The sequence below is a fragment of the Prunus avium genome, chromosome 1 (genome assembly GCF_965620075.1).
Source record: "Prunus avium chromosome 1, drPruAviu1.hap1.1, whole genome shotgun sequence".
Classification (NCBI taxonomy): domain Eukaryota; kingdom Viridiplantae; phylum Streptophyta; class Magnoliopsida; order Rosales; family Rosaceae; genus Prunus; species Prunus avium.
Genome location: NC_142284.1, coordinates 43,737,815 through 43,761,254, shown reverse-complemented (window position 1 = coordinate 43,761,254; position 23,440 = coordinate 43,737,815). Strand labels below are relative to the sequence as shown.

The window sequence follows — 23,440 nt, the reverse complement described above, 5'->3', positions numbered from 1 at the left end:
AATTAAGAGTTCTAAGAGCATCTCCAACCGATATGTCAAAAGTGCCATATAGACATTTAACAGCTAGAAATAACATCTCACACACTCCAACCGATGTGTCAAAGATGATGTGGAATGAAGGCTGAAGATTGAGATGTTATTTTTGACATCCCAAAAGCAAGATGTCAAATGAATATTTTATTATTTTTTCTTTTCTATTCTTTTTAATTAAAAATAAATCAACACTAAAATGTAATAAAATAATAATTTAATTTGACATATCGGGTGGAGTGTAAAGCTGTGTAAGATGTCAAATTGCCACATCAGCCATCAAATTTAAATTTGATGTTTGGTATTTGACATCTCCCTTGGAGATGCTCTAAGGCTATTAAACTTCCAAATTTTAATGAGCACTAGGGCTAGGATGGTGCCCTAATTCAAATATTCAGATTTGTGGATGTTAAGTTATTGAGTTTCCAGTTATCGTATTGAATTCTTAATCTCTGTTTTATTTGATTCTATTTGTTTAATTTTTTTGATTGGCCCAGTGAGTCCCATATATACAGGTGGGGCTAATCTCTATTAAAGAGGTGGTAGCAATGTAAATGTGGTATTGATAGCCGAGTAAAGACGCAAGACAAGAACCAAGGTGGTTGGTGTGAGTGGTTCGGCACTTTCATTCCTTAAGAGAGGTCAGGGGTTCGATCCCTGCTCTCGTACGGAGTCACCACTTTGGCCAACACTTTACCCCTTACGGGCCGACCCGGTGTGAGTGGGGATTAGTTTGAGTTGTGGTTAAGGCTTAAAGGTGTCATCCATAGTTGGGGCCCATCCAGGACCACCTTATGGTTTAAGACCCAAAAAAAAAAGACGCAAGACAAGAACGGTGCTGTGGTCTGGGTTTGAGAGAGAGAGATAGGCCCTAGGCAGTAAGGAATTGGAATTGGAAGTGAAAGTGAAATTGGACACACACAAGACAGCAACTGCATCTGCATGCCCTATTTGTTCGTCAGCTTCACGTGGAACACTTTCCAACATAACTTCAGACTCAGACTGAGTTTTATATAATAAGAAACCTAGGAAAAATATATAATCAGCTACCCTAGCTAGCAGATTATTTAGTGTAGACATGCACAACTAATTTTCTTCGCCACTTTTGATAAATTATAACAAAATTAACTTAAGATCGCATATGTATTATAATAAATATACTCCATGAAATAATTAGTATGTGAATGTACATGGTTGAAACCGTGGATTAGTCCTGACCTTTCATTTCGTAAACCAAATTAACTATTTTGAACTTTTTCTTTCTTTTTTAATATCCCTTTTTATTATATGAAATATCTAAAAATCTTGAATTTTCAGCCATTTTACTCCCGAATTATATATATTAATATAGTAATGTTTCGATTCAAACATGCATTAGAAAGCGTAACGAGAGGGTTCAAGTTGATGAACAAAACAAAGAAGAAAATAACAGTAAATTAGATTGGGATTTTTCTGATGGGGGAGCTCCGTGAGTCGACACGAGTCATAGAATGTCCACGTGTGTCGAGTTGTACCCGACATGTAGTCCAACTAAGGGACAAAAGGAAGTAGTGAGGAGGACCCACCACCCCAAGAGATACGCTGCTGAAGACAACAGCAATGGTGGGCTAAGCTAATCTGGATTCATACGAGAAGCAGACTATGAGTGAAGGCAGCTGTCCCTTTATAAACCCGAATATCAACCACAACTCGCCAAATCAACGCATGCAATGCAATGCAACTCAACATTACTTCCCTTATAAATAGACGACTACAAGAGCTCCCAACTCTCCAACTATACATTCGGCTTCAACACACACAGGTGACAGGCACTCTAATAATACTACCAGTCGTTTTTCTCTGTTGCTTCATTCCCTCCCTTCCCGCTCTCTATCCTCATTCTGCATGCATTGTCCTTGGAATAATAGTGACCTTGTTCATTCCATATCTATCTTCCTGGCCACTTGCATTCACTAGTTTACCATCCAACCAAGTATTCTCTTGACGGTTCAAACGAATAATATCTCTGAGTGCGTTGCGTTTGTGCCCTGTGCTCTAGCCACGTGGCGGTTGCCCATTACACTTCATTATATGACGCACCAAGTGCCCGACTGGGCCACCACCACCAACACCAACATTAACACGACGGAAGAGGGTGATTCTTCAAAGAGTTTTCAATATGAAGATTTTGGTCTACTTCCTGATTCTGTTGTCCCTCATCCTCAAACTGAAACTGAAACTGAAACTGATCATGATTATTCTGTTTGGAATATTAATACTAGTGCTAGTGGTGCAACTGGAGCAGCAGAAGATCATAATCACAAGTGTTTTCAAGAAATATTTGAATTCTTGTCCAATATTCAGCTTGAACCAACAATTACACCCAATGCTATTCTTTCATCCGACAAACACTTTGTATGTGATTTCGACAAGGGAGAATCGTCCAGTGGACTAAAAACCACCTCTCGTTTTATGGTCTCTGTCTGTCTCTGTACAAATTAAATTAATTTAATTACTACTTTCAATTAGTTTCTCCTTTGGAACTTTCTTTTACTCATTTTTACTAATTTCCTCTTTTATTTGCTTCATTTTTGTTTAGGAGACAAAATCAGTGTCTGGAGAGGGAATTAAGCCCAAAAGAACACGTGCTGCCGAACTACATAATATGTCTGAGAGGGTATTAAGCCTGCTCTACACTATTACTACAGCTAAAACAGGATTAATTAATAATCAAACTAAATTAATTACACTTGTTTTGAGCAGAAGCGTAGGAAGAAAATCCGGGGGAAGCTGGGAGCATTGCAGCAACTTATACCCAACTGTAACAAGGTAATGGTGGTTTCATTTCATTCATTAATAATTATCTCCTTGCTTTAGATTTGTTTCATTAATAAGTTTCAGTAAAATAATCTACCACTCAATACAAAATTACTACTGAATGTTCTTGTCTTCTAGGATGAAAATCCGGGTGATGATGACTGTGTAGATTATGCTGCTGACTAGGATGATGAGCAAGCTGAGACTCATCTTCTACATATTATTTTCCTTTCTTCTGCCTTACTGTTTCTTTAACCTTGTTCTGGTTATTATCTTCCATAAATAAATGGAAAAATTGCTTTGCTGATTTATACATTAATTGTTTCCTTCTTCTCATTGTTACTGAATCAATTGTGCTTTTCAAATTTTAGTCAGACCGAGCTTCAATGCTGGATGATGCCATCAAACATATTAAAGCCCTCAAGCTTCAAATACAAGTAAGTATCCTCTTTCTCTCTCTCTCTCTCTCTCTCTCTCCATCTTTGTTATACGCGTGGGGCAAATGTCTGTTCAATTAAACTTTGAATTGCCCAACTCAATAATAGTGATACTGTGTATGCAGTTTTATGTACATCAGATGACGTCCGTGGGTGAAGGAGCTCTGTACCAGGCTTCAAATTTGTCCATGGCTGGGATGCAAAGCACACAAACACCCCAATTCATGTCGTATGTGCCCATGGGAACGAGCAATGCGTATGGAATGGGAATGGTTAATATGTGCTACTCAACAACGGGCCTTCCAATCATGTCTGTTCCCTCAGCCCGCTTCAATCCATTACAGCCAGCAACTGCAGGGTTCCCTCTAATGTCTGCACCAGGAGTTCTTCCTGTTAATCCCCGATTGCAAATGCCGATGCCATTCGTTGCTTCACAAGTAATGCCTACAGCCACTATCACATCCAGGCCCAGAAATATGGGTCAGCCGCAATTTGCTACAGATTTCTCTCACACATTCAACTATGCAAACCAAGGAGAGTCTAGTTTCCAAAACAATACAAACAACGCAGCTTCTGCTGACAACCAGAGAGTGCCAATTATAAGCAAGGTTCATTTCAGCCCTTTAGATTTTCCTGAATCATGTCAAATGGTTTTTCTTTCTTCATATGCTCTGTTTCTTCTGTTATCTATTGTTTTATATGGTTTATATATTGTGTTGTTCCAGAGTTTCACTTTTGATTGTGGGAATGTTTAATCTTTGTAGAAATCTAAGGTGCTGGCTAGTCATGTGGTAACACCCTGTTCATCAGTCAGTGACAAGTAGCCGATCACACTCCCCATTTTGACAGTTCATCTGGATGAGATAATTCAAGTCAGTAGAATTGCCATTTTTCTTTGTTGGTAACTTTACTGTTTGATGTTTGCTGGATGAAAGAAGGCAAGCACTAAACTAAGCAGCATACAAACAGAACAGAGCTTTCTTAAGTCTCTGCAGCTTGGAAACAATCAATCAACATGTCTTGTTTTCATTTATCTAGCTTCTCGTCATCTTGTCTTCCTCTAGATTATTCTAGAAGAGAAGTAACATAGTAGCTAGAGTAATGATCTGTGACCGGTTGGATCAAGTGTAGTATAACAATGGGAACTTTTTTGACCAAACAAGCGATAATATTTTATTAGATCAATTGAAAAAGTACAGAGAGTGTCATCTCGATTGTTGATGCATCGACAATGGGAACTTAAAAACCCAATTGTTGATGCTGTTATGAATTTTCACCATGTCAAACAAGGGAGGCTCTGGTAAATAGTAATCAAGTAAAGTTGTTCATGCCATAAATACTTATTTTAATGGATAAGACCACACTGAGTTCCTCATAACATGTCAATTTGAATGTGGGATTATTTACCCTCAAATTAATATACTTCAATACTATATTGCTAGTGATAAGCAGAAGTGAATTCTGAAGAGAACCTAATCTGATACTAATCCATAATTGAATATATAATCTGATGAATTGTTTTATCTAATTTACTCTTTCTTTCCTCATTCCTGGAATCTTGTTAAGAACTTTGGACTCAAACATTTGGAACAATTTCTTCACCTCTTGGATGCATTTGGCAGCAAATGTATCGACCTGAGAAGGAACACCATATCTCTCATACAAAGCAGGCAGTGTTCCCAGAAGGAGAGTGCCTTCATACCAATAAACAGAAACTGGTTAGGTTAGGCACTCAAATAAGGAAATTACAAATATATCTGCAGTACAAATATGTGTATGTATTTATGTTGGTCTGGGATATTACTTGTATATAAAAGGCTCACAGAGCTGACACAATCTCCTAGAGCTGAAAACATCCATAGACAAACCATTGCCTGTATGTTGAGCAGTTAAACATCATTGTCAATCTTTAGAGAATGATCAGGGTAAACTGGTGAGAAAAAGTAAAATTGCATACCAAAACTAGGAGTTTCAAGTCTTTTCCGGCTGAAATTTCAAAGAATTTGAACAAAAAGAAGTTAATTTGTTGAAAGAAGTATCCACAAGTCGATTCTGAGAGTTGAAAGTTATTGCTATTAGGCGGACTCGGGAAGTAAGAGACCAAGCTTGGAGACCTAAAACCATACCTAACAAAGAACATGAATTAGAGTAGTTTAAAATATCGCTTTGTCAGAAAGAAGAAGAAAAAAACATTACAGGTTGGCTAGTTGTGTCCCTTTGTGCCAGACGAAAATGGCAAGCATAGCCAGCATGAGGATGTCACAAAAAACAGTTAAAAACTGGTATTCTAGTACTTCAAGTTGAAGCCATATTATGGTGAACACAGCTAAGATTGTAGCCGCTGATGTTTTGTCCTTCCATAACAATATGTCAGCCACTACAAAAACAAAACCAAAACCAAAACCAATTTCAGGAAAAGTGCAGCAAATCATGGTACCGTGTTTGTGTAAGATTTTACCCTTTCCTCCTCCAAATATGGCATGCAGTGGCATTTGACGCATGGACATTGTTGGTTGGTTGATATGGTTCTGTTCAATGTCACTGCGTCTTAGCTTGCAACAGTGCTTGCTGCTGCCCTGTTTTGTTCTAGGTCTTTATATATACAAAAAGAAGCGTGCTCCTAATTAAGCTTTGGTAGCAAAGAAAATCACTTCATGGAAGAAAGGAATGGCCTTGGCATGGCTTACAAGATTGCTTCACATGCCTATTTCAGATCAATAGTATAATAAAATCAAATTCACGCTGTATTAAATATCTATTAATGGTTTTTGTATATCGCATTTTTGTGAAAGAAAATAATTCGAACTTTAATACAAGTATAATTATTTGATTAGCTCATCACTTTTCAATAATCACGATTTTCTTTATAAATTTAAAAAAAAAAAAAAAAAAAAAAAAAAAAAGAGGAGTTGGGTCCTGGGCTGAACTTTGGTTGAATTCTTTGGGCCTTGGGCTTTGTCATGGGCCTAAACTCAACGATTTATATAGCCCAATCTTTGGATTTTTGTTTTTGTTTTGATATGGTGGTCAGAGTAATTAGTGTTGCTAATAATTACAGTTTGAGATTTTATTATTATTATTATTATTATTTGGATGAGGGAAAAATAGAAAGCAAAGGTTGGTGTGGTGGTAAATAAGGCGTGGCTTTTGTGACCGGAGTGGACCACAAGTTGGATATAAAAGGGTGCGGTGGATCTGAACCACATGAGCCACTGATAATTAAGCATGCTCCATCCAACAATCATCATTAGTGCACATATGGCATAATGGCAGTGGCATGCATAAACTCACATCATTTTAACATCATTTTAACATCAAAAGAAGATGGTGATTTAGACTGGCTAGTAATATTTGACCATTGACCAAATGAAATTAGCACTGGTGATGAAAGAGATAGCAAATGTTGATCTTTCGGTGTTGAGCTTGTCATCATCATCACAGCGGATATATATATTTGAATATAAGTGATGATTTAAACTACGAGGAATTATGAGCTTCGAATATGAGATCATTGTTATGCAAATCAAGGCCCTTTATATTGAGCTAGACCTCGTTCACCACAATGACAAGATATTAAAAGCGAAATGTTTGCTTTAAAAAGATAAAGCTATTAGGGGAAATGCAATGTGATTTAAATAGGTAAATCATGGTCAGTAGCTAATTATGTTATGTTAAGCATATGGGTGGGGTGGGGCACTTTGGTTAATATCCTACTAGTTTAGTGTAATCATTTAAAAAATAATAATCGCTCCGATTAATCTCGAACTGATCGCAATCCTTTGCCACTCTTCTATAAATTGCCAAGAGACCTAGCTAGAGCTGCACTGCACCCATCTCTCTCTCTCTCTCTCTCTCTCTCTCTCTCTCTGACTCTTAGTTACAAACAGCAACATAACATACATAATAACAGATACATTGGTTGTTTGGTTGAAAGCTGAAGATGAAATCAGTGTGTTATTATAATGTCGCAATATTGTGCGTTGTAGCTTTTGTTCTAGTCTTTGGGGGAAGCCAGGTGTGTACGGCAGCAGTGACTTGCAGCCCACTGGAGCTAGCTCCATGCGCCACAGCAATCACATCCTCAAGCCCTCCCTCTGCCATATGTTGCGGCAAACTGAAGGAGCAGAGGCCTTGCCTTTGCAAGTATGTCAAGGACCCTAACCTCCAGAAGCTCGTCAACTCCCCAAACGCCAAGAAGGTGGCAAGCACTTGTGGCTCCCCATTTCCCTCATGCTCTAGCTAATCATCTCAAGTTTCATGCTCGCTTTATATCTTAATTACAACTTTGTTTTTGTTTATGATCTTGATTAGTAGCAGCATTGGCCAATAGGAGTGAGTGGTGTTGGTATTAAGAAAGAATAATGGTCCTGGCTTTCCCAGGCCCTTGTGACTTGGGAGAGACGGACGTATATGCCTAGTTATTGTTTGTGTTGAAGCTTTTTATTTTTGGTTTTGGTCTTGTTGTTGCTCTTGCAGTTAAGCTTTTAGAAGCAGCTTTATATATAATATATGGCTTTCCTAATTATATGCCTAATTTTCATTTACGTCCAATTAGTGAATAACCTAATGCTACTGGGCTTTGATTAAAATAAATCTAAAACTTCATTTTGTGGAAATAGCAATACCCAATTTCAGAGGATGCGTTTGTTAACGCATGGCGATATTACTTCCAATAATAACTCATTACACAGTGTAATTTGCTGCGGAAAAGGACTTGAATTTTTAGTTTTGATATTATTTTGAAAAGCTTAGGCCTTTGATTTATGATCCGTTCGTTTTCTTGATCATGCATCGGTTTCTGGATAATTTTCTTGATAATGCGAAGAACACCGAGGTTGATCTTCAACTTGATGGAGTTTTCAGCTTACTGCTAGATTATGTAATGGCTTTATAAAAAAAAAATTCAATTTGTTTGGTTCTTTCTTGTTTGACGTTTGTTTGTCCTGGTAAGATTGTTCTAGACGAAGGCAAGAAATTAGAATGAACCCATTAACATTGGACCTCTGTCGTAAATAGTAGATGGACAGTCAAGAGAACTTGTAAAATTCTTCTGAAATTGGGTTGAAAGATGGGAAAGGAGTCGTACAAAAAGCATTTTAAGCAGAGAATTATATACATACCACAAATCCAGAAAGATGGGAAAGGAGTCTTGGTAGTGCTATAATACCAGGAAGTAAGGAAAAGCATACAACCAGCATAAGTGGAAAATATAATTGGAAATCCACTTGTAACATACATGATGACATCCGTAACAAATAAGAAAAAACATACATGATGATGACATAGCATATACAAGTCTTTTAGCTCATGAAGGACCATTTCATATTTGCCCCATACAAGTTTTCCCCAGAAGCCCCCAACCCAAACTATGGAATTGATCGACTCAATCTCATACTACAATCATATCATGGCCCCCCAACAAAACGAAAATGTCAAATACCAGAACTATACCTTCTCAAATCCACTGGTTTGCTGTTGCTGCTGCTCATGATTTGCATAATTAGAAGTGCTCATGCCAAGGCCTTCATTTCTGTGCTTCTCCCATCCCCCAGTATCAGCTTTGGAATGTGCCCAGTAGTAAAAAATTGACCCTGCCAATGACAACAGTGTAAGAGCAGCGGCGGCGGCAAACACGCCCTTACGCAGAGTGGAACAGGACAAGTCATCTGCGTTAAAGATTCCCCGGTACTTGGTGTGGTACGCATTCTTTGCTGACCCTGCCAATAAGCATGCCTCGGCCCCCAAAAAGCTTGTCCTAAGTAATTCATAGTTCAGAGTCTTCAGATTTTGATTTAGCAAAATGAAGCAAATGGGATCATTTACAGAAACATAATACTAGAGAGTAGGGAACAGCATTCACTCAAGGCTCAAGCGCGCTAGAGTAACAAGGGAAAAACAAAAAATTCACAATGGAGGTTACGCGCCGAATCCATACTGTTTATTTGGGTTGTCACTATTCCAAGTAAGTAATGGTAGAGATACCAAAACAGTCCCAACTCTAAACCAATGTAGTTTAATGAAGCAATAGTGTTTCATGTGTTCATATCTACACCCACTTAACCCCACACTTATTTCTAACAAGATACTGCCATATCGTCTATAACATTGTTTAAGAACCAAACTTTGGGAAAAGTTTTGGATATGCTCCTGTGTCATCCATTGATAAGTTCCACAATGCGTAAAAATGTCAAAGATGTTGAAATTAAAGCACTCTCGGATTGATAAAGGGGAAAAGATAAGTAAAGGTAGGGGCCAAAGTAAGGGAATTGGGTCTAAATCATGACTTAAGCTACTTTAACTTTTCTTTACCAGATTCCAGACAAATGAAAAACAAAAATGAATGCACTGTAACTGTGTAACAACTCCAATAAACTATTGGATCATCTAAACGTAGAGTGGCACTGTGGCAATTAAAATCTAAAGCAAGTGCAAAAAGTCTCAGATTTTCGCCATCACAAGAAACATGTAGGCGGTGGACAGGGCAGGGCAGGGCAGGTGGTGGCTCATAAACAACTGATGAGTGACATATTAACCAAATGAACAAGTGATTTGGTCATAATTGGAAACCCAATTAGTAGATTGAATCTGATTCCTTCCGTCTAAGTTGTACTAAAGATGGAAGGATTATGACCGTTGATCCAATCCTCAAGCTGAGATTAAGACACTCCAGTGGGACCAGTGTGTACTAAATTACTAATAAGATGAACAAGAAATTACAAAACAAGAGGGGGGAGAAAATGGTAAATTTACCAGGAGAAGACGAAGAAGAAGACGGTCCAAGTGGTGGCGCTGCCAGTCACTAAGCCTTTGCCGCAGCAGAGACACCTCGTGACGCCGTTTAGCACCGTCTGGCTGAGGAAAAGCAGCCCAAACGCCGCTAATCCGTACGCCGTAGAAGCGTCCGTCCCGTACACGCAGTAGGTGTGCTCGTCGTACTCATCAGGCACTATCTTAGCCTTCACAGACGCAAACACAAAAAAGGTTAGAGCTTTAACTTCAATAAAACACAGAGGGAGAGGAGAGAGAGATATGATGTTACCGTGCTACGGCGTCGTTCAGCACCGACGGCCAAAACGAAGGCGATGAGGTGTAGAGAGGTGACGATTGCCACTATGGGTATGGAGACTGCCATTACTCTCTATGTGCGAGCGAGTGTGTGTGGTTGGGTTCACTGAAAATATCTCTGCTTTTGATGAAAAAGAAAGAAGTAGGCAACTTTCGTTTTTTTTTTTTCTTTTTATTCTTTGGGTGAAGAAAATCGGGAATTTGTCGCTGCCCTGGTTTAGGTTTCCTACGTTTGGATTGGAGTTTCACATGTTGCTTTTTGCTGCAAAATAAAAAATAAAATAAAAACTTCAAAAAGGGGTGAGTGATGAGGCAGCTAGAGTTTGTCTTCAAGTGCGGTGGTGGGGGTGTGAACGTTAATAACATCTACAAACATAAATGGGTTTGGCCAGATAGTCAGCAGGAGCGCGGTTGGATTGTCGGAGGGCCAGTTTGCCGGTTGTGCTACCGGATATAGGAGGTCACCCCTTCAATGATGGATGGGTTTGATGTGGATTGATCGTTGTATGCATTCACACACATTAACATTATCTATATCTTTGCGACTAAATAATTAATCATTTTATGGTAACGCATCAACTAACCGTTAGTCTAGTGATATTGCCCATACTTAGCACCAACAATGATGACATTGTATGATAATTTTTTACCATTTTTGTTACAGATTTATATTATATATATGAGAGGGACACGATGCTTTTGAGATTCTTGTTTTGGTAATTGGTTAAGGATTACTTAGTGATTGTTTAATACCTAAACCTAAACATAGAACCGGATCCTTTTAAAGGTGACCTAGTATATGGACTTTTTTCGGGCCTGGGCTGTCCGTGTTTGGGCCTTTAGCAATTTAGAGGTGGTTTGGACTTTTTGTTGTTTGTTTCCGCCACAAAAGAGTGCTCAAATATCAATCCACATACGAATGAATGAATGTACGATTGACTCACTCTCAGTTTGACTTTTGGGTTCGGTGCTAATTAATTATCCAAATTCCTAAGATAACGCAAAGCTAACAAACATGGCACGAAAATAAAGCATAAGCATTGGCCAAAAAAGGCCATACGCGGCGCCAAGACGAAGAGCAAATCTTCAATTTGGTCATCATCATCGTAATTACTATATTAAGAAGAAGAGGCAGCCACTTAATTAGAGTCGATCCTGTCTCTGATCTTATTACAAAACGCAAAACAAGAAACAAAATCCAACCCATGAAACAAGGAAACAAAATGTAATCTTCGCAGATTGCTCTCCATTCACATAATTACCAAGTATCACGTCATTTCTTAAGACCTCATTCCGAAATCTCTATCCATCCACATCACTCGCTCGTTATATTTATACTCATCTCTCTCTCTCTCTCTCTCTCTCTCTCTCTCTCTCTATATATATATATATATATATATATATGTGTGTGTGTGTGTGTTAGAGATAATTGATCTTCGTCCAGTGCAACGTTACTCACTGTTTTCATCAATGGCTAATTCTGATGTGTCAATGGTTTTGCCTAGGGTTCTTATCGTCTCTCGACGAACCCTCCGCAAGAACAAGTTTGTAGATTTCGTGGGTTAGTCTCTATCTCTTCGTTTGTTACTTTGTTTGGCTTTGGCTACCAACTTTTTACGTATATCCATCTCCTTGGAATATAATATGCTGTTACTCAGATTTCTCAGCAGTTCTTATAGTTTCAATGCAAATGGAACAATACCTTTGGTTATCATAAACTTACTTTGGTTTTTATTATTTCAAACATCAAATAAAATCATTCAGTTGCTCTTGATTTTAATTTTGATTATTAAAACATCTTGTGGGACAGGTGAATATCATCTAGATCTAATTGTAAGCTATGGAGCAGTACCTGTTATTGTCCCCAGAGTCAGTGGAGTCCACATGCTACTCCAAAGCTTTGAACCAATACATGGAGTTCTTCTCTGCGAAGGTGAAGACATTGATCCGTCCCATTACGATGCGCAGCTCTCTGGTTTCTCTCCAGACGAGCTAGAAGAAATTGGCAAGCTACATGCAAGCGATACCGCCATTGATAAAGAGAAAGACTCCATTGAACTGGGGCTTGCAAAGCTATGCCTAGAAAGAAACATCCCCTACTTGGGAATATGCAGAGGATCCCAAGTCCTCAATGTTGCATGCGGAGGCACACTTTATCAAGATGTTGAGAGAGAACTTTTGAAAGAATGCCCAGATCAGAGTTGCGCTCAAAGAGTGGCTCACATAAACTATGAGAATTATGATGGGCATAGACATGGGGTGAAGGTGGTGGAGAATACACCTTTGCATCAGTGGTTCAAAGATTCTTTGGATGATGAGAAAATGGAGATGTGGGTGAATAGTTATCACCATCAGGGGGTTAAGAGATTGGCAGAGCGATTCGCGCCGATGGCTTTCGCTCCTGATGGTTTGGTTGAAGGGTTTTATGATCCGGATGCCTATAATCCTGAGGAGGGGAAGTTTATTATGGGACTTCAATTCCATCCGGAGAGAATGCGACAACAGGATTCAGAAAACTTTGAATATCCAGGATGCGCAGCTGCATATCGGGTAAGACCTTAATTAATTTGTTCTATTGTTTTGTTTTTTCATGTTTGTGGTTTGTTGCGTGTGTCATTTGTCATGGTTAATATTACCATTCATGCAGGAATTTGTTAAAGCAGTGAGAGCTTACGAAAAGAAGCTCAGTCAAAACTCGGCATGTGTGCCAAAGGCTCCACAGCTTGATCAGGACCAAGAGATGAAGAGGAATAGTATTGTAAAGAGCTTCTCTATTGCCAAAAACATGTATTCTAGGCGTGGAATTGTTTCAGGCAAAGAATCTGATCAACTGGACGTTGGAGCAGAGTTTCTGGAGGTGAGTAATTAAACGATGATTATATTCACATTAGCGCTCATCTTTCGATTTGAATGGTCTAATGTTGTGGTATATGCAGGCAAATACAGCACTGAGTTTGCAGCAAGAGAAAAGGCTGAAGCAGATGGGGGCAACAGTAAGAAATGCTTCGGCATACATACAACGACTGAAGATGGGCGAGGAGAGGGAGAGAGTTGCAAAGGCCATAATTGGGAAGATGTCGATAGAGCAGCTTTCTGATTTGTTGTCTTTCTACCGCATTATGAGTCAGATGTGTTCCGACGCTTTGGACACCAAGTTCCATGACCTACTTAATAATGAAGTTGAAGTTGATGGATCTTGAATTTTCATTTGCTGTAAAACATATGATTTCCCCGAGCCTTTATATTGGACTTCTGATCTTTCTTTCCTACCTCCTGAAAATTGTTTCCCGTTTGCGCTCTGTGTTCTTCTCTTTCTTGCGTTGAAATTTTAAAAATAATAATAATTTGGTTTGAGGAGCCTCTTTGCCGCTTAAACCCACAGAGCAGAATAAACAATCTTTACGCCATAAAACACAGTTCGACGTATAGAGTTTAAAAGCGGGCGGTTGTGACTCCAAACAAAAACACATACGGGTAAGCTCAAGCTAAACACTTAAATACAATCACCATATCAAAATCCCCTCATAGATAAAATTACACATGCTAACATCATCATCATCATCGTGGCATAAAAAAAGAGCCTGGTTTTTCTTTTATAATATACCCTTCCTTACTAAGAACAAAATACAGAAAACGAGCAAGACAGAGCTTGCTTCCATTAAAAAGCAACTTGGATTTAGCTAGACCTATAGCTTATCTAACTATATTTCCTCTATTCACTTTTCGCTGAGGTTATTGCAGCCTTCATCACATCACATGCCAAAGCTTCACTTTTCTTTAAGTTACCTTCATCCTTTTCTTTTCCTTTTCCTTTTCCTTTCTTTCTTTCTCCTGTAGTAAAATAACAGAAAACCAAAACGAGGGAATCCCTGCATACCAACTTGCCACCCTGAATTTCACACAATACAGGGATTTTTTCACAAGTAACTCATGCAAACAGGCTTCACTTCTAGAACGGTGGTAGCAACACAGTTAGTAACATCTTCATAGTTCATATCATCTACGGCTGAAAAACACAAAATCAGGGTGATTGACCTGCAGCACTCTTAGAAAGTTGTCAGCAGCCTGCGAGAGGGAGTTAGCTAACTGGCGTTCAAATCCCCCATTAGGAGTCCACAAGGACCCTCTGAATTTGTATGAAGCAAGGCCAAAAACAGGTAATGACATCTTAGGGACACCATCCATGTCACTCGGATATGTCACTAGAGGAGCCCGGGCCTCTTGTACACCTGAAACATTACATTACGTAAATAATATAAGCAACTGAGAAATAGATGAGTTTAGTTTGACAACAGCAGCAAGAGTAATCAAAAGAAGAGACTAGCTTATCAGAGATGATTGTACAATCCCTAGAATGATTCTAAAGAAAACAACTTAGCATTTAGACAATTATCCAGCCCTTTTATATTTATTTGTGGTCCTGAGACAGTTGCACTTTAGTTATACTTCACACCTAATGACATCATCAGCAGTATATCTGTCTGCCAGATTAAATTTTGACACGGAGACATGCATGCAAGTGCTGGGGATAAGCGCAATACATAACTCCGGAGTAAAACAGATATATCCAACATAATGGAATTATGGAAAAGCTTTCTTTAATTGACAATAATAAAATTCCCGAAGTAAATTTCTTAAATTAGAAAATAACATATATATGCAAGCCAATAGACTCCAGAAGTAATTAGGGTAATACTCAATTTATCGTCACATAGTAATATACAATCAGACGGACACACTAAATGTAACAGCCTGGCATCTCAAATTTGTTATAAAGAGCAAATGTCAGGGAACTAACTTTCATCATCAGAAAAACCATGCACACGACAAACTAACAATGATACTAATTATTACCTCCCATGGGTGTAAATTGCTCAAATTATAAAATACCATCTATAAGGAAAACCAATAACTCCAGAATGAAGTTAGGATAATATTCTTTCTGTCGCCACGTTGTGAGATATGAATCATATGATTACATATGAAAAAATTAGACCACGTCATCAGATATGATTACATGTGGAAAAATTAGACAGATGAACAAAATGAAACAACCTGGCATCTCAAGTGTATAAATTATGCAGAGCGAATGCCAGGGGACAAACTTCCATTCTCGGAAAAACCATGCACACAAGTTTTCAAAACTAACAGTGAAATTGATTAGTACCTCTCATGGATGTAAAAAGTGAATGGTACGTCAGAAAGCACGCATCAAGATCCTTTAGAGTTGGTCCCGTTGGAATCCTGTAAATTGGATACCTGAAACAATTATACCAAAACCAATTAGTCATGTGACGGTGTATGACACAGGAAACAAATGCAGAGTTTGAAAGTACCATGCAACAGAAATCCAGCTGGAAGACAGCAGATCACAACTTCTTAGTGTCTTCAGCTCAGGAAAATGGAAGGCAAGATCTAGTATCTGTAAAATTGGAGAGTTCAGAAAAAAAATTCCAAAAACAGGGAAGAAAAGTTACAAGTACCAAAATTTTAATATAATTGTTCTAAACGAATTAGAGAATAAATGCAATTATAACCTTGTCAGCTAAAGGCTCACGGCAATAAGGAAGGTCCTGCTCAAAATACTCAAATAGTAAGCAACCTTGAGAATTTATGGATTCACCCTCGTCACTAGAGCAGTCTTCGTGAGGTGGAAAATGCGGCTCTCTCAGAGATAATCTTTCTATCCTACGAGGAATTTCACTCGATAGATTTTGGTGATTCCGCTGCTCCCTCAAATATTTTAATCTATCAGTTTCGTAATCAGAGCTTCCATCACTACTAGAATCCCTGAACTCACTGTCACTGTCCTCATCTGGCCGCCTATCACACACAAGGACCATCAAATTTTGGATAGAGTACATAATATGCAAAATACGGGAAGGAAGGGGGCGGGGGGAATAAGTAAAACACTATCGATCAATTCTGTCAAAAGTACAGATTCAAATGCAACGAGTAGGAAGAATAAGCAAACCATTAAATCTGTTTACCATCCATTCTCAAGCCATAAAATACTTAGCAAAAACAATCAATAATGGATAAGGATAAGAAGAGATATTAATGACAAAATACTATATTGAGTAATCATTATAATAAGAAAAATACAAACCTCAGCATGAAAGGGGACTATAAAATTAACTAAAATAAATACAATTAATTTACTTTCACCTCTGGAACTAGTTCAAAAGGCAACATATGGAACATTACAATTGATCAAATTAAGTGACGAGTATGGAGTAAAATGTATACCTTGTCTTAGTGGGCAATTTCATAGAGTGGCCGTATATCTGAATACCGGACAAATAAGGGACATAGTACTGAACCACAGAGTCACTGTCATTCAAAATCAAAGGCACTCCTGCACCATAAGCACTCCACTCCTTGAAAGACTCCCATAGATCTCCAAGAACAAAGTATGGCTGAAATTCCACGTCGCAAGTACTCAATCCCCTCATCGTCGTCTGCTACCAAAAGTAAAATATTCAATCACAAAATTAAGAGAAAAATAACCAAGAAATGTAACATTTCTGTTTAGTTTAGACGAAGACCTTAGAGAGGTACTGAGCGGGCACGGATGGCGAGATCGACTGCAAGAACCGCTCGAGATTACTCAAGGGATTGACAACGGGCTCAAAAGCAGGCACGGCGATGGGCTTGGGAGGGTCATCTGACCCGACCCTGTTCTCGGGTTCCCGGTTAGGGTTACCCTTGAGCGAAGGCGATTGGCTCGGCGTGACGTCGCTCTGAGCTCGCCGAAGTTGCTCGGCTTTCTGGTTCTGGTGGGCTCTACGGGCTCTGGCCGGGTCGTAGAATCGGTCTTCTCCGCGGGCGCGCGTGACCTGCAACCCCGTACCCAACATCGCAATAACGCTGAATCAGAAACTTGCACGAGAACCCTAAATCTGGTCCTTGTACGTACGCAGCCTCTTAAACCCTGAAACAAAGTCAACGGGAATGGAAAAGAAGAAAGCGATTCTGGGAATTGATTCAATTAGAGGATCGGCGTCTCAAGGGTTTGTGAGAAATGAGAGTTAATCGAAAACAATGGGGCGAATCGGATCGGAGAAAAGGATTGGAGTCTGTGGCTAGACCGAAATAGTAAAACCCTAAAATGGAGGCTGAGACTGAAATGGATCTGGTGGAAGAAGGTAAGGGTAGGGGTAGGGCAGGTTTCCAGGGGCAATTTGGTAAAACCAGTTGGACAGAAAGAGAGAGATTGAATAGTTGGGGAAGGGAAGCGATGGAGGAAGCGAAAGAAAGCAAATGGCGAAGCAAGGCTCTGAATAAATGGATGGATGGGCACTGCGCAGTGGTAGGAGAAGAACAAAACAATTTTTTATTTGTTATTTTCTATAAAAAAAATTAAAACAAATCGCCATCTACTTAGGGCGCCCATGATTTAATGCGATAGGAGCACCCATTTTTTCAAAATTACAATCTTGTCTCTTCTCAAATACGGTAGTGATGCTTGGAATGGATGGGAATTTGTAGTGTATCAAGGGTAACATAGGTAATGTATGTGAGTGTGAGTAAGTAACTATTGATGGGCCATGAGCTTGAGCGTTATCTAATGACTTTTACTAAACTGGGTCGCGATTGGTGGCATTGAGGCCACTCGGATTAGTCATTAAGGTGAGGATCTTAACTGCTGACACGTGTGATGGAGGAAATTCGTAGACACGTGTATGGTGGGATGGGATACTCTCTGCTGGGGACGGTGTCTTTTTCCTCCTTATCCCCATTCGATTATCTCGAGAAAACGATTAGACTTTCATTTATTAATTCTCACTTTAGACTTTAGAGCCCACGGCCTTTGTAACGGCGTGAGGCAACGCGCCTTTCAGGCGTTTGCGCAAGTGCTGCAGTCATCATCAGATCCCCACGTTTTGATTAATCGAACCCAACGGTCGCCTACCCTAAGAATAAATTAGTGCTAATTTTTCTAGCAAAAATCGTATTATATTCATCTTTTTTACTTTTTACGCCACTATTATATTCCTATTTATTTTAATTTTAGTATACTTTTATAAATTCAAGTCGACAAAAAAAAAACTATTATAAATTCAAGAGTTCACTTATTATGAAATTTTATCATTTTTGTAATGTTACATAATAATGTATTGTTTTTAATATAATTTATGATCTAAATTACTCTAAATTAATTTAATTTTAAAAAAGACAATTCGAACTTAGATGCAAATGAACGAATTTACTGCATTGGTATGATGTCTTAATTTTTTCCTCCACAATACCTACTCTACTCAAAATAGTTCAGCTCAACGAATTGCCAAAGCTGAAATGGTCAAAGCGTAGTAATTAAACTATATCTAATAATGTACATTCAACGTTTTACTGCTTGCCCGGGTAATTAAATATCAAATATCATTTGACATCATGTGTGACATTTTGCACAAGAATCCCATGTTGTAATTGTTTTCGTTTTGGAAAGGTTTTATTTAATTTCAAATTCCCAAATTATTATTATTATTATTATATTATACTGAAGATAAGTGTCGGTCACATGATGAATGAATATAGTAAGAAAGATGCCTTCACAACATGCACAGCAACTTGAGAGCAATTTCATAATCTCATATTTCTCTTAATTATGCTTAAAACTGTATTTCTTATCAAATATTTGACATTCCAGCTTTCTCATTGAAAACATATATAATGGCGTAAGAGATATGTTGTCCATTAAGGATGACTCGATGAGATTGACATTGAGTTGGACCCAAACTCATTACATCTTTAAAATAATTAAATAAATTAACCCAAACGCATTTCAATTAAAAACATGACTTATTAATCTCAAGTTGAGCAACACATGGTTTAATATATAGGGGATGAAGATTCTTCACACACACAATTATGATGTTGTGTGGGGATTTGAATTTGAGACATCTGATCGGCAAATCAAAGCTCTTTTCCACTAAATTAGACCCCGTTGGCCAAACACAACCACTTTATTTAACTTAGTTGGCGAAAAATTGCTATAAATTGTTTGTTAACTTCTCTTAATATGCACTGTAATTCGAACAATTTAAAACAATAAATTGGACAATCTTAAGCAACTCTTACATATTTATTTGTAATAAATTTGTGATTTAGACAAACACGACAAACCAACCAACCTAATGCTCTTCACATTGTTTGTTTACATAAACACGATTGCATTTCTTCTTGTTGTTGTTGTTTTCAGATCCTCCACAAGGAGAAACAGTTGGATCCAATCATATTATACAATACTTTGACGTGTCAACAACATAGTCATACAAAATATAGAATTGGTCAATTTGATGGAATTTTGGATCACCCGATATGTATTGAAATTGAACCACATGTGATGAATGGAAAGATAATGCTTTCAATTTTATATATAAAAGAGTGTCCTTGTAGAAACAGTCTCTACGCCCAAACAAAACAACTTTCAATAAAATATAATTACTGCAAGCACCGACCACGCAGGGGGATATAATCTGTCTGATATTTTTCTACTTACAAAAGCCTTGTACAGTGCTGCTGCTAATAAGCTGCACGCCCAACTTGTACATGGAGCATCTTTAAACTCTCATCATCACTGAAATAAGCTCCTACACTGTCAGACATATGCTAAGTGGAACAAAATAGCAAAAAGAGAATCGCTGTTTCTATCAAGATTGGTTGATTCTTGGCTGTGTCTATCTTGAGATTAGCTTTGAATCTATTCTCTACGAACAAAACTGATCTTCCCAAAACATGGAACTTTTATCATAAGATGGTTCTCTCGGGTCTTCCCATCCTTGAAAACTATGTTTGCTTGCTTGTTCATCGTCCGTGTTGGGAGCTTGCTTTTTGGGTCCCATGAGCTGAATCGTGGCTTAAACATAAACTGTATGGTGAGCCATTTGAGGATGCTGTCTTCTGTGATGGAAGTTTCTATCTTATAAGCAATGATGATAACATTTGGCAGATTAAGGCTACTAATATTTTTGCTAGCATTAGAACAGATGACGCAATCTGTTTTTACCTCTTAAGCCATTATTTTTGGGCAACGATTCTGTGATTTGTAGACCTATATCCGACTGTAAACGTGCTCATAGCGAATCTTGAGCATGTGTATTAGGAGTCGTATCTTAGAGTCTTATAGACCGTTATTACCTATACATAGGGAGACTACAAAGACTTTAGGACAACGTGTTTGGCGTGCTTCACCATACCATGCTTGCTTTCTTAATCTTAATTTATTTTACTCTTATTTACCTATTGTTTGTTCCTTTAGTTTTATTTTACCTTAAAAGCTTTCCAATTTATTTTATAGATTATTTATATTATAAAGGGTTGTGCTTTTGAATTTTATGGAAAGAGGAAAAGTACAATTTTTAATAACAGAAAGTGCCAGATTTATAGAGCGTTTAAAAAGATTTTGTTTAAGTGCCAGATTTCATAGAACTTGATGGAACGTTAGATTTCGTATAGATTTTTTAATAAACTTTCTTAAGATTTGTATGGTTTTTATTCCAGACTTCTATAATTTCTTTAACATATTTTTTAAAAAACGAATGCTAATTCCAGCATCCTTACCCATATGAAGCGCTACATCATGCAGTAGGCTGGTTCATAGCATATATGTTGATGTGAGAAAATTTCTGCACTGAGGGATGATAAAATTTCTGCACTGATGTTGAGATATTCTGATTCTTGATTTGTACCAAGATTACAACTCTAAGCAGATGGAACTGCATGGTTTGTACTTTTGTACCAAGATTGCATTGATGTTAGTTGAACAACATGAAAAACTAGCATATGATAAAATACTTTTACGTCCGGGGAGGGGGGTGGTTGAGAGGTTAGATTTATTATGATTTTTGTTATTTATAGCTCTCACCTTAAAATCTACCAAAATTTATCAACTTTTTTATAATCCTAATTGAATACACCCATATTTGTATGGACTTTTTAAAAGTTCATACAAGTCCGAATTGAATACACCCAGACTTGTAAAACCTCTTTTAAAATTTGTATAAATCCAAATTGAATACACTCGGATTTTTAAAATCCTAATTGAATACAAACCCCTGGCTCTTTGATAATAGCTAAAGTATCCTTCTAGCATTTGCACAGTAGAAAGTTGAAATTAAACCCAAAACTGAAATTCACTGCACAATATATGCGGATAGAAAAATTATATGTTTTCTGGAAAACTTGCTAGATAAAAAAGCAGTACTTTTTCCTACGAGTCTAAGAAGCTCAAAGCAAATAAAAGCAGACACAATACAAAACTAGAATTACTTTCCAGAAAGAACGTTCCGAACTTTCCTCCATTGAATCTTGCAAAATAGCAACTTAATTAATTTCAAGACAGATGCCATGCCATCTTTCAGTGCAAATACGAACTCTTTACAACAGGGATGCTGCTTGCTTATTATAGCGCTCTAAATTTCTCTGTCAAATTCATGAATATAAGGATATGAACTCAACTAGGAGTCCACAAGGAAACAACTAAAACAACCAAACTTAGTATTTAAAGCAACAACCTTTTCAATGAGGTTTGGAAGATTTTAAACCGATCAGTGCATTTCACTTGACACCCATTTATGTTTCCTGAAAAGACTTTGTCCAATTAATGCGTGCATGCAACAATCAAAAGCTACCAGAAAAGCATGAAATTCAGGATCAGTAAGTGCAAATAAGTAAATAATCCACTTTACCAAAAGATGTCCAAACGTTGGAGACTAACAGCTAGAAGAACAAAGAAGAAAGTTGCATGTCTAGGTTTTACAGGAATGAAACGACAGTCGTTGCCGGAATGGAACGCCAGCAAAGCTGCTTCAGAAGAAAGATGAAGTCTCTCGAAGGATAAGGAATCGCTGCTTACGAAACCGATACGTGTAAAATTTAGATTCCTCATTTCTGCCAAAAACAAAAGAGAAAAAATGATAACAGGCTGAGAATTGCGCTTGGCCCATTTTGCATGTCTAGGTTACTTTGCAATTTTCTTTTTTTCCTTCGGAGATCATTTCCAAAGTTTTCTTTTATTTATTTATTTTTCATAAAACGATACTCTAAACTACCAATGTATGGGGAGAGAGATCGAACTTGAGTGCAAGATGATGGACAAATTGCTTTTGTCAATTTGTCTAACCCATGGGAGAGAGACCTAACTTCGGTACAAGGGGATGGACAAATTGTTTTGATCAACTGATCTAACCCAAATATACTGATCATTTCCCCAATTTACAAGGATTTATTTTATTTTATTTTATTGAATTGATAAGTTAGAAAAAGGAATCAATATCCTGAACTAGTTGGTGTTACTTTTAAGCAGAATTTCCCACTGGGATGAAAGTCCCCTTTGAGACTTTGACCAAAAAAGAGTTGGGCAAAAACGCGTGGACACCACACTTGAAGAAACAGAAGACGCAACAACGGATAGAGAGGCAATAGATCGTCAGTATCTTGAATCCCTGAGAGCCTTGTGAGTCTCTGAAATTTATTCCAAGTCGTCGGTTTGAATATATACACGCAACACAACACAGGTCATTATTTTCTGTACAAATAGTATGTATAACTCTGATCTTCACAAGTTTCAAAACGATCACCACCCCACTTTGGCTGAAATGAATCAGTTTAGCCGTGATTGTATATGAGGATTTGACTCTGAAAATCCTACATGATTGTTCATGTATAGAAATGTACATAGGAAGAAAAATGCATATGCATAATGCATCATGTGACTGCTTTATATACGTGCGGTACATATACGAGACCAAGTCGCTTGTTTAGGTTGCTAGCAGTAGTGGCTACTTTTTCCATTAATATGCAGATACTATTTAGATACGGGCTGGTTCTAGTATTGAATTAAATTAAATAACTCATCATATTTACAGCATATTTAAGGAAGAAATGATTTATTTATTTTTATTAAGTTAAAGGTAGAATATGAATTACTCATGAAAAAAACGTATTGTTTTTAATCCACAAAATGGTAAAATAGCAACATCTTATAACTTATCCCTCCTAATTCCCCCGAATTGAAAAACTATTACACCTTTACTTTTATTTTCTCCTTCAACATACTTTAGATTTAGTGACTTATTCAACCCAATCCAATCCTAAAAACCAAATGAGCA

At 37.7% G+C, this 23,440-nt stretch overlaps 6 protein-coding genes and 1 long non-coding RNA gene across 8 annotated transcripts; 4 read left to right on the top strand and 3 right to left on the bottom strand.

The window, feature by feature from the left end:
- Positions 1 to 1,822: 1,822 nt before the first annotated feature.
- LOC110765405 (uncharacterized) lies at positions 1,823 to 2,830 on the top strand. The gene is made up of 3 exons (XR_015833130.1): positions 1,823 to 2,484; positions 2,609 to 2,686; positions 2,773 to 2,830. It is a non-coding gene; the product is annotated as an uncharacterized LOC110765405 (long non-coding RNA).
- Positions 2,831 to 3,007: 177 nt separating this feature from the next.
- LOC110765387 (transcription factor PHYTOCHROME INTERACTING FACTOR-LIKE 15-like) lies at positions 3,008 to 4,421 on the top strand. The gene is made up of 3 exons (XM_021968503.2): positions 3,008 to 3,263; positions 3,389 to 3,871; positions 4,028 to 4,421. Exons 1-3 carry the CDS (start codon positions 3,213 to 3,215, stop codon positions 4,085 to 4,087), a joined length of 594 nt encoding a protein of 197 aa, XP_021824195.2. The 5' UTR covers positions 3,008 to 3,212; the 3' UTR covers positions 4,088 to 4,421.
- Positions 4,422 to 4,787: 366 nt separating this feature from the next.
- Positions 4,788 to 5,770, bottom strand: LOC110765470 (reticulon-like protein B14). The gene is made up of 5 exons (XM_021968607.2): positions 5,722 to 5,770; positions 5,460 to 5,640; positions 5,221 to 5,389; positions 5,068 to 5,137; positions 4,788 to 4,957 (listed from the first exon to the last, which is right to left on the bottom strand). Exons 1-5 carry the CDS (start codon positions 5,768 to 5,770, stop codon positions 4,788 to 4,790), a joined length of 639 nt encoding a protein of 212 aa, XP_021824299.2.
- A 1,309-nt stretch (positions 5,771 to 7,079) lies between these two features.
- Positions 7,080 to 7,785, top strand: LOC110765459 (non-specific lipid-transfer protein 2). Its single transcript, XM_021968594.2, has one exon. The coding sequence runs from the start codon at positions 7,204 to 7,206 to the stop codon at positions 7,504 to 7,506; it is 303 nt and encodes a 100-aa protein (XP_021824286.2). The 5' UTR covers positions 7,080 to 7,203; the 3' UTR covers positions 7,507 to 7,785.
- A 612-nt stretch (positions 7,786 to 8,397) lies between these two features.
- Positions 8,398 to 10,634, bottom strand: LOC110765487 (aerobic coproporphyrinogen-III oxidase (DUF1218)). Its single transcript, XM_021968621.2, has 3 exons — positions 10,303 to 10,634; positions 10,014 to 10,219; positions 8,398 to 9,018 (listed from the first exon to the last, which is right to left on the bottom strand). Exons 1-3 carry the CDS (start codon positions 10,393 to 10,395, stop codon positions 8,709 to 8,711), a joined length of 609 nt encoding a protein of 202 aa, XP_021824313.1. The 5' UTR covers positions 10,396 to 10,634; the 3' UTR covers positions 8,398 to 8,708.
- Positions 10,635 to 11,798: 1,164 nt separating this feature from the next.
- LOC110765426 (putative glutamine amidotransferase GAT1_2.1) lies at positions 11,799 to 13,630 on the top strand. Its single transcript, XM_021968546.2, has 4 exons — positions 11,799 to 11,889; positions 12,139 to 12,878; positions 12,976 to 13,185; positions 13,265 to 13,630. The coding sequence occupies exons 1-4, from the start codon at positions 11,799 to 11,801 to the stop codon at positions 13,526 to 13,528; spliced, it is 1,305 nt and encodes a 434-aa protein (XP_021824238.2). The 3' UTR covers positions 13,529 to 13,630.
- Positions 13,631 to 13,803: 173 nt separating this feature from the next.
- LOC110765427 (uncharacterized) lies at positions 13,804 to 17,654 on the bottom strand. 2 transcript variants are annotated; one of them, XM_021968547.2, is made up of 6 exons: positions 16,877 to 17,654; positions 16,578 to 16,792; positions 15,866 to 16,151; positions 15,665 to 15,750; positions 15,496 to 15,587; positions 13,804 to 14,557 (listed from the first exon to the last, which is right to left on the bottom strand). In XM_021968547.2, the coding sequence occupies exons 1-6, from the start codon at positions 17,186 to 17,188 to the stop codon at positions 14,325 to 14,327; spliced, it is 1,224 nt and encodes a 407-aa protein (XP_021824239.2). In that variant the 5' UTR covers positions 17,189 to 17,654; the 3' UTR covers positions 13,804 to 14,324. The 2 variants fall into 2 exon arrangements, with proteins under 2 accessions (XP_021824239.2, XP_021824240.2); XM_021968548.2 differs by having other exon boundaries at positions 16,578 to 16,789; positions 16,877 to 17,653.
- Between the last annotated feature and the right edge of the window lie 5,786 nt (positions 17,655 to 23,440).

Coding starts and splice junctions, on each gene's coding strand:
- LOC110765387 (XM_021968503.2), top strand. CDS start 3,213: ATGCTGGATGATGCCATCAAACATATTAAAGCCCTCAAGCTTCAAATA. Junction 3,264..3,388: donor CCCTCAAGCTTCAAATACAA/GTAAGTATCCTC, acceptor CTGTGTATGCAG/TTTTATGTACATCAGATGAC. Junction 3,872..4,027: donor GAGTGCCAATTATAAGCAAG/GTTCATTTCAGC, acceptor TAATCTTTGTAG/AAATCTAAGGTGCTGGCTAG.
- LOC110765470 (XM_021968607.2), bottom strand. CDS start 5,770: ATGTCCATGCGTCAAATGCCACTGCATGCCATATTTGGAGGAGGAAAG. Junction 5,641..5,721: donor CATATTTGGAGGAGGAAAGG/GTAAAATCTTAC, acceptor TTGTTTTTGTAG/TGGCTGACATATTGTTATGG. Junction 4,958..5,067: donor TGTGAGCCTTTTATATACAA/GTAATATCCCAG, acceptor ATTGGTATGAAG/GCACTCTCCTTCTGGGAACA.
- LOC110765459 (XM_021968594.2), top strand. CDS start 7,204: ATGAAATCAGTGTGTTATTATAATGTCGCAATATTGTGCGTTGTAGCT.
- LOC110765487 (XM_021968621.2), bottom strand. CDS start 10,395: ATGGCAGTCTCCATACCCATAGTGGCAATCGTCACCTCTCTACACCTC. Junction 10,220..10,302: donor CTGAACGACGCCGTAGCACG/GTAACATCATAT, acceptor GCGTCTGTGAAG/GCTAAGATAGTGCCTGATGA. Junction 9,019..10,013: donor TTCTTCTTCGTCTTCTCCTG/GTAAATTTACCA, acceptor TGAATTACTTAG/GACAAGCTTTTTGGGGGCCG.
- LOC110765426 (XM_021968546.2), top strand. CDS start 11,799: ATGGCTAATTCTGATGTGTCAATGGTTTTGCCTAGGGTTCTTATCGTC. Junction 11,890..12,138: donor CAAGTTTGTAGATTTCGTGG/GTTAGTCTCTAT, acceptor CTTGTGGGACAG/GTGAATATCATCTAGATCTA. Junction 12,879..12,975: donor GATGCGCAGCTGCATATCGG/GTAAGACCTTAA, acceptor CCATTCATGCAG/GAATTTGTTAAAGCAGTGAG.
- LOC110765427 (XM_021968547.2), bottom strand. CDS start 17,188: ATGTTGGGTACGGGGTTGCAGGTCACGCGCGCCCGCGGAGAAGACCGA. Junction 15,588..15,664: donor AGCTGGATTTCTGTTGCATG/GTACTTTCAAAC, acceptor TAATTGTTTCAG/GTATCCAATTTACAGGATTC. Junction 14,558..15,495: donor ACTTTTTACATCCATGAGAG/GTACTAATCAAT, acceptor GTAATGTTTCAG/GTGTACAAGAGGCCCGGGCT.